Genomic DNA, 9,195 nt, shown 5'->3' on the forward strand with positions numbered 1-9,195 from the left:
AGAGAATATCATTTTAGAGAAAGTTTGGAGTTGATCAGCAGCTGCTGAGCCAGTTTTCTTTCAGACTGAGAGGGATCAGGTCTAGAGGATCAGGTCTAGGGGATCAGGTCTAGAGGATCGGGTCTAGAGGATCGGGTCTAGAGGATCGCGTCTAGAGGATCGCGTCTAGAGGATCATGTCTGAGTGTTTTCTGGACTCACCGGAGTCATCTTGAGGTCCAGCAGCAGATCATCAAAGTAGTGGAACTCGGAGAGCTGCAGCGAGACCATCTGAGTCCGGAGCTCCAGGATCCGGCCCATCAGCCCGTCCAGAACCATCCGGACTGCCCGGCGCCGCTGGGGCTGCACCAGCTGCTCGTACAGATCCTCCAGACGCCGGAAGATCTGCAGGTACTTCAGGTACAGGACACCCAACTCAGGCCCCGCCCCTGAATGATGCCCCGCCCCCAATTGGCGCTTGGTGGGAGCCTCCTCCTGAAGGAGGCGCTGCAGAGCCCACTGCTGCCTAGAGAAGCTGAGGACCAATCAGAGGAGGTCTAATTAGAACCAATCAGATACCTAGGCCTTTTAGATAATAATAATATTTCAGCAAAAAGTCAAATATTTTATAAATCTTCTGTCAGTCTCGGCGGTTGTTTTTTATCCCGTTCGGCCACACACACACACACACACACACACACACGCACACACACACGCACACACACACACACACACACACACACACACACACACACACAGACACACACACACGCACGCACACACACAGACACACGCACACACACACACACACACACGCACGCACACAAAAACATGCACACACACACACACACACAGACACACACGCACACACAGACATGCACGCGCACACACAGACACACACGCACACACAGACATGCACACGCACACACACACACGCACACACACACACACACACACACACACACACACACACACACACACACACACACACACACACACACACACACACACACACACACACACACACACACACACACACACACACACACACACACACACACAGATATGTACACACACACACACACACACACACACACACACAGACACACACAGACACACACACGCACACGCACGCACGGACACGCACACACAGACACGCACACACACACACACACACAGACACACACGCACACACCCACACACATGCACACGCACGACTAACCGCACTCCTCATGCCTGCACCTGACCAATCCAACCAACGCAGGCAACGAGTTCCAGCCAATCAGAGGCTAGGGGAGGGACTTGTCCTGTCGCAGATATTGATTAGCATTTACAGTGGCCAATAGCGCGTGTTTCCCCTGGGTTTGTCAAGGTGCACATATAGAGCTCAACAGTCCCGCCCACAGCGGGTTTCGGAAGTAAGAATACAATGTCAATGTCTCCATTGACATTTGCAGTATAAGCCATAAAATGGTAACCGTAGCGATGGTAGACTTAAAACCAGCTATGACATGACTCAGCGATTATATATGCTCATATACACACCACAAATCATGGGGCACTACCCTTGTTTTGAGATTAATGTCTTTTATTCGCGATGTCTTGGATAAGTACTTCATTACCCACAATCCCACAGTGATGCCTCTGATTGGTGGAGTTCATGCTGGTGAGGAGGGGGGGTGTCAGTACCCGATCTGTGCCGCCTGCACGATCCGTCACGATGATTAACGACACTACACGACTCACGATCTGTTCCACGCGTCTGACGTTAGCCTCTGCCGGGAAGCTAACGTTAGTTTAGCTAACAGCTAATTGGGCTAACCGCTAGCTGACAGCTTGATTCAGTCTAAAATAACGTGAACTCAAACTAAACGCTGGGTGAAGCCGTCTACAGCTGACGTAGCAGCCGTTATATATGTTAACGGTTATCTTCAGGTTTATTTTGAGGGTCTTTTAAAGTTATTACGTGCTGTCTCAGCTAGCCGAAATCACCACATCTGTGTCTAAAATGTTGAAAAAGCTAGAGCAGAGAGTACATACATTACTCTCAAAAAGCTTCAAGATAAAACAGGTTAAAAAAACTCACATTTAGGACTTGTTTATGTCAGAAAGTTGACTTTGTTTATGGGACTCTTTCACTCAAAGCAAGCCTGTCTTGTTGTCATGGAAACGCCCACACATCATAGCCTAAATCCTCAGTTTGGGGAACATTTCTTAAAGATTTCTTTAAGCCCAGAAAACATCACACGGGTTAAATATTGATTTCAGGATTTTGTTCCCTTGTGATTACTAATCAGAGCTTACCTGCGTGACGTCATCGCGATGCACGTGCCGCACGTGCCGCCTCCAGAATCCTAAAAAACAATCTCGGTTGTTTACAGCAGAACTACAGAAGCTGTGTTCTGTTTCTGTTTTCTGTGCAGCGGAGCGTAGCAACGTCGCGCATGCGCACTACGGAGAGTCCTCGGACAGGATTCCTGACAGAGAAAGGAAAGAGGAGAATAATTGTTATTACTTTATTAAAACCTAAGTGGACAAATGTTTCATTTTATTCATAAATATACATATATGTTTAATTTTTTGTATTTTTATTATTTATAAATTAATTTATAAATATATTTATTTTTTATTTTTATTACGTTTTTAATTATTTCTTCATGTTTTATTCAAATATTATTTTATTTTCCTTTTTTGTTAGATTAATTCTTATGTATTACATTATTTTTAGACGTGTTTATTTTGTACGTTTTTATTTTTCAATATTTTTTTTTTACATTTTCTATTTTATTTTTCAATATTTTTAGTTAATTTTTTATACATTTGTATTTAAATTGTGTTTAAATTATTTTTATATTTTTTTTTTTTTACATAAATTGGTCAAATAGCCGTCTTAATATGTACAGTATATAATAATGTTCTTTTATTAAATTATTTTATTTATATGATTTAATTAAATATAGGTTTTATTTACTAAATTAAAATAATGACATTTACTAAATGAACCATCAGACAGAGAGTCAAAAGGGACTTTAATTTCCCTGCGTCTCTGAATGTTTCTTAATAGAAATAGGCTACTTTATGGACTGTGAGTTTAAACTTTTGTCAACTATTATCCGCGCATCCATCGGGAGCATTGGGACGTCAAACATCTGTGACGCTATTGTTTGCGCTTTAAATGGAAATCCGCACTTTTTCGCACATCCTTCACTTGTTTTGTCCTGCAGCTGAAGCCGTAATAAATCACCGCGGAGCAGCCTGTCTCTGTGGGCGTAGCTTCTTCTCTTTCTGCTGTTTATTAAACTGCAAACACAAGAGAAGGGGGTCTCAGTCTCAGTCGCACTCTCGGCCGGAGAAACTGGACTTTGACCCGCCTCCGGACTTGGATTTATCCGGGAGAAACACTTGGAGCAACCTAACCTACTTTCCCGTTTGACCTGTAAGTGTTTAAACTCTTTAAATAGTGGAAAACTAAATGCAGTTTGGCTCCATCTCTCATGTTTCTGCAGGTAACCCCGATTTGTTCTGCTCTCTGTCGCAGTTTAAAAGACTACAACCCAGACTCCCGTTTAAAAAGGGTCGTTTTTTAAGTTTTCACACACAGGTAAACGTAACGTAACTCTGTAGGGAAACTATTAAATGTTAGTAGTAACCATTACTGTTCTGTGGTGTATTCGGCATACATTCTTCTACCAAACACCACTTTAAAAGAAAAATCTTAACTTGAATGTATTGGTTTTAGATCGTCTAGTGACCCGTGAGGGTGTATGAAATGTGAGCCGAACTGAAGCGTGCATAATGTTTCTTCTATACAAGTCTTAATAGATGTGTTATAAATTGTTGACGTTTTCCAATTAGATAATAAACCTTAATTTACGTATTTTAACAACGGAGTTGTACGGAACCTGCGCCTCATCTTACTGTGCAAGTTCTTAAACAAGTGTGCAAAAAATAAATTGCCAAAAAACTGACATATCTGATTCGTTCAGTTGAGTTGCAGTCAATACTTCATGCCAGACTTCCCTTAAAAATATGTCGTTTTTTAACGTTTTCACATACAGGCAATTATTCGACTTCTGTAGGAAAATATATTATTATATTATTATTGTAATATCTTAGTAGTAACCAGGAATGTTATCTGGTTTATTCGGCAAACAAACAACAACAAACAAATATATACAAAAATCTTAACTTTTAAGAATGGACTTTCGGGTCCTATGAGCTGCCCCCATCGGCGTATTTAGGAGGATGGAAATGGTGTTAATAAATGCTTGTAAAAGTTACAATTCTAAGTACAAATGTCCCTTCATGGTGTATGAAAACTGAGCCGAATTAAAGCGTGAGTCCTTTTCATTATTATACATATCAACGTTTTGTGTTTTTAACATGATGACGTTTCCGAATGACGCAATCATCCTTTAAATGTGAGGATTTTTCAACGGAGTTCGGCGCGTCATTCGCTGTGGCGCGTCATTCGCTGTGGCGCGTTCCGGAGGCTGTTGTTGATGGTGCATTACAAACAGGAGTCACGCGAAGTATTTTATTGCACGTTAAGTGCAGTCTGGTGCTTTCAAACCACGCAGCTGGTGTCTTATCACCCAAACTGGGTTTAACATTGAATGGGAGCTCTGGTTTCACTGTGTTTATGTATGAGAGGCATTAACATAAACCTGAGGGTAAATAAGTGTGTCTCATAGTTACAGCTCCATTTAGATAGAAACTAAAACATTTGACCTCTTGTAACTTAATATTCTTAATAAAAACAATAGTAATGATTGATGGTACTTTTATTTTGAAAGTTAATTACAGATATTTAACTGTTGTGAAACTGTTAAATGTGCTGCAGATAAACTGGGAGATGCATTAACGTCTATGGAGGTCAGAGCATTTTTAAGTGAATAAATTAGGAATTTTAAAACGTAAAGACTTATTATAATGTGTGTTGTTTTATTCTGACTTCATCCTGGAAAGTCACAACATTTGGGATTTAAATGTATGAAGCAGAAACCCGTGCACGTTGAGACACTTTGAACCCTTTTTCTGGTGTTTTCTGTCCTCTGACTGAACCACTAGGCTAATTGTCTCATTGTTTCAGCTCGGCAGTAAACTTTTATTTTGAAGGCCGTGACCTTTCAGTGTAAAGGTCTCCTGTTGAGTTTTTATTCTCCAATAAAAGTCGGAGTGTCTCCTCCTCCTCCTCTCAGACGACACAAAGACTCAAAGAACCAGAAGATCGATCAATCAATCAATCAATCAATCGATCAAACAGCTGACGGCTTCAAGCACATTATTGATGATTTCATGCTTTTTTATGATGAAATAACTATTGATTTCTATGTAATTTGTTCTTGCTCTCTTTCTTTCTTGCTTTCTCTCCTCCTTTCTTTCTCCCTCTCCTCCTTGCTTTCTCTCTCTCCTCCTTTCTTTCTCTCTCTCCTCCTTTCTTTCTCCCTCTCCTCCTTGCTTTCTCCCTCTCCTTCTTGCTTTCTCTCTCTCCTTCTTGTTTTCTCTCTCTCCTTCTTGCTTTCTCCCTCTCCTTCTCCTTTCTTTCTCCCTCTCCTCCTTTCTTTCTCTCTCTCCTCCTTTCTTTCTCTCTCTCCTCCTTTCTTTCTCCCTCTCCTCCTTTCTTTCTCCCTCTCCTTCTTGCTTTCTCCCTCTCCTTCTTGCTTTCTCTCTCTCCTCCTTTCTTTCTCCCTCTCCTTCTTGCTTTCTCCCTCTCCTTCTTGCTTTCTCTCTCTCCTCCTTTCTTTCTCCCTCTCCTCCTTGCTTTCTCTCTCTCCTCCTTTCTTTCTCCCTCTCCTCCTTGCTTTCTCCCTCTCCTTCTTGCTTTCTCCCTCTCCTTCTTGCTTTCTCTCTCTCCTCCTTTCTTTCTCTCTCTCCTCCTTGCTTTCTCTCTCTCCTCCTTTCTTTCTCTCTCTCCTCCTTTCTTTCTCTCTCTCCTTCTTTCTTTCTCTCTCTCCTCCTTTCTTTCTCTCTCTCCTCCTTTGCTTTCTCCCTCCTCCTTGCTTTCTCTCTCCTCCTTGCTTTCTCCCTCTCCTTCTTGCTTTCTCCCTCTCCTTCTTGCTTTCTCTCTCTCCTCCTTGCTTTCTCCCTCTCCTTCTTGCTTTCTCCCTCTCCTTCTTCTTGCTTTCTCCCTCTCCTCCTTTCTTTCTCTTTCTCCTTCTTCTTGCAATCTCCCTCTCCTTCTTGCTTTCTCCCTCTCCTTCTTGCTTTCTCTCTCTCCTTCTTGTTTTCTCTCTCTCCTTCTTGCTTTCTCCCTCTCCTCCTTTCTTTCTCTCTCTCCCTCTCTCTCTCTCTCTCCTTCTTGCTTTCTCTCTCTCCTTCTTGCTTTCTCTCTCTCCTTCTTGCTTTCTCTCTCTCCTTCTTGTTTTCTCTCTCTCCTTCTTGCTTTCTCCCTCTCCTCCTTTCTTTCTCCCTCTCCTCCTTTCTTTCTCCCTCTCCTTTCTTTCTCTCTCTCCTCCTTTCTTTCTATCTCTCCTAAATTGAACATTTACACTGAAATCAAACCTAAGCTGTAATAAAAAGTTAGACCACTATGGGACAAACACACACACACACACACACACACACACACACACACACACACACAGAGAGACACACACACACACACACACACACACACACACACACACACACACACACACACACACACACAGAGAGACACACACACACACACACACACACACACACACAGTTCCATCAGTGTTTATGTCAGTTCAAAGTCTTTCGCTTTATTAATGATGTCTGGATCGTTTGGCCTCCTCTGACCTCCGAACATCCGTCCATCTGTGTGTGTGTGTGTGTGTGTGTGTGTGTGTGTGTGTGTGTGTGTGTGTGTGTGTGTGTTTGGGTGGGTGGGTGGTCTCCTTAATGGAGGGTCACAGTAATCAGCAGACGGTCTGTGACAGCACGGTTTTATTACCTGCAGATATCACCCAACCCACCAGACTCCATGTAAATAATCACTACTTTTAGCATCGTAAAACACACTTCAAAGTGGACAGAAACTAAATCAAACTACCAAAAGCCGTCTTGGTTCATCTTTCCACTGTTCCAACAATCACCACTCTGGTTTGGTTGAAATAAACCCTTAATTCACTCATTTACATGTGGAGATATGCTGGCTCTATACACGCTAAAAGTCCTGATTATTTACATGGAGTCTGGTGGAGATATGCTGGCTCTATACACGCTAAAAGTCCTGATTATTTACATGGAGTCTGGTGGAGATATGCTGGCTCTATACACGCTAAAAGGTGACCCTCCCGATTATTTACATGGAGTCTGGTGGAGATATGCTGGCTCTATACACGCTAAAAGTCCTGATTATTTACATGGAGTCTGGTGGAAATATGCTGGCTCTATACACGCTAAAAGTCCTGATTATTTACATGGAGTCTGGTGTAGTTTGGTGATGGGGATTTTGGGGCTGTTTCATGTTAAACTAAAAGGATCTTCCTCTTTAACTAAAAGGTCTATCTCTGTAGGGATCCTTTCATAATGTTGTCAGACACTTAGAATAATAATCTGTGTTGTTTTCTTCCTGTTTCCCAGGTGTGACATCATCATCATGAGTCTGAGCGCCAACGACCTCACCGAGCTGATGGAGCTGTGGGAGGAGCTAAACCTGACCGCCGCCGACCACGGCAACCTGTCCCGTGTGGAGACGCTGCTGTGCTCCAGCGGCGTCAGCCACGGCGCCTTCCTGCACGTCCTCTCCGTCCTCTACGTCTTCATCTTCCTCGTCGGTCTCGCGGCCAACGCCCTGGTGGTGTGGGTCAACCTGAGGCGCGACAGCACACGCTACGAGACACACCTGTACGTGCTGAACCTGGCCGCCGCTGACCTGTGCGTGGTGGCCACGCTGCCCGTGTGGGTGAGCTCGCTGCTGCAAGGCGGGCGCTGGCCGTTCGGAGACACGGCGTGTAAACTCACGCACCTCGTCTTTAGCGTCAACCTCTTCAGCAGCATCTTCTTCCTCGCCTGCATGAGCGTGGACCGCTACCTGTCCGTCACGCTGCTCGGCGACGCCCCCGACACCCGCCGGAGGAAAGTGACGCGACGGCTGATGTGCGTTTTGGTTTGGCTGCTGGCGCTCGCCGCCTCCGTCCCCGACACGTACTTCCTGCAGGCGGTGAAGGCGTCGCATCACGAGGGCGCCGTCTGCCGCCCCGTGTACCCGCCCGACAACCCTCGGGAGTGGATGGTCGGCGTGCAGCTGAGCTTCACCGTGCTGGGGTTTGCCATCCCGTTCCCCATCATCGCCGTCTTCTACCTGCTCCTGGCGGCCGCGATCCCCTCCGGCGCCGACCAGGAGCGCCGTGTCAGCCGACGCATCATCCTCTCCTACATCGTGGTGTTTGTGGCGTGCTGGCTGCCGTTCCACGCTGTACTGCTGCTGGACACGCTGACGCTGCTCGGCGCGCTGCCCTTCAGGTGTGTGTATTTCTTTCTATTTTTGTGTGTATATATCATTTTGTGTGTGTATTTCTTTCTATTTATTATGACTATTAATAAATCTGATTCTGATTGGTCAGCTGCCGGCTGGAGAGCTTCCTGGATGTGGCGCTGCACCTGACGCAGTGCTTCTCGCTGCTGCACTGCTGCATCAACCCCGTCCTCTACAACTTCCTCAACAGGAACTACCGCTACGACCTCATGAAGGCCTTCATCTTCAAGTACTCCACCAAGACCGGGCTCGCCAGGCTCCTCCCCGCCTCGCACGCCTCCGAGACAGAGTACTCGGCCGTGGCGATGGACAGCAGCGTCCCCGCGTGAACTCTTCAATAGATCTAAAGGACGCCGGACGCCGAGAAGGCCGGCCGTCGGTCAGGGGGCGGAGCCAGACGATGTTAACATTCGGGGCTCGGGGGGGGGAGCAGCTATATGCACTATTGTTCATATTTCAAGTCTTGAGAAGTGTTTGCAAGTCTTTTAAGACAGACACACACACACAGAGACAGACAGACACACACACACACACACACACACACACACACACACACACACACACACACACACACACACACACACACACACACACACACACACACACACAGACAGACACACACACACACACACACACAGAGTCAGACAGACACACACACACACACACACACACACACACACACAGACAGACAGACACACCTGAATACTTCTTCCACCGCTGGATGCAACATGTCCACAAAGGGAAACTAAGTGACTGAAAGACTTTTAGTTT

At 45.1% G+C, this 9,195-nt stretch overlaps 2 protein-coding genes across 2 annotated transcripts in view; one reads left to right on the forward strand and one right to left on the reverse strand.

Annotated features, from left to right (window-relative positions):
- The window catches only part of LOC144513071 (dynein regulatory complex protein 11-like), an 18,789-nt gene extending 16,493 nt beyond the window's left edge, over positions 1 to 2,296 (reverse strand). Inside the window, exons 1-2 of the mRNA XM_078244142.1 lie at positions 2,283 to 2,296; positions 201 to 513 (exon numbers count right to left, since the gene is read on the reverse strand). Coding sequence (XP_078100268.1) covers positions 201 to 513; positions 2,283 to 2,296 — 327 coding nt within the window. The remainder of the gene's footprint in view (positions 1 to 200; positions 514 to 2,282) is intronic.
- A 958-nt stretch (positions 2,297 to 3,254) lies between these two features.
- Positions 3,255 to 8,846, forward strand: ackr3b (atypical chemokine receptor 3b). The gene is made up of 3 exons (XM_078243590.1): positions 3,255 to 3,414; positions 7,530 to 8,411; positions 8,513 to 8,846. Exons 2-3 carry the CDS (start codon positions 7,546 to 7,548, stop codon positions 8,751 to 8,753), a joined length of 1,107 nt encoding a protein of 368 aa, XP_078099716.1. The 5' UTR covers positions 3,255 to 3,414; positions 7,530 to 7,545; the 3' UTR covers positions 8,754 to 8,846.
- Positions 8,847 to 9,195: the final 349 nt, after the last annotated feature.

This window comes from Sander vitreus, chromosome 24 (assembly GCF_031162955.1).
Source record: "Sander vitreus isolate 19-12246 chromosome 24, sanVit1, whole genome shotgun sequence".
Classification (NCBI taxonomy): domain Eukaryota; kingdom Metazoa; phylum Chordata; class Actinopteri; order Perciformes; family Percidae; genus Sander; species Sander vitreus.

Coding starts and splice junctions, on each gene's coding strand:
- ackr3b (XM_078243590.1), top strand. CDS start 7,546: ATGAGTCTGAGCGCCAACGACCTCACCGAGCTGATGGAGCTGTGGGAG. Junction 8,412..8,512: donor CTCGGCGCGCTGCCCTTCAG/GTGTGTGTATTT, acceptor CTGATTGGTCAG/CTGCCGGCTGGAGAGCTTCC.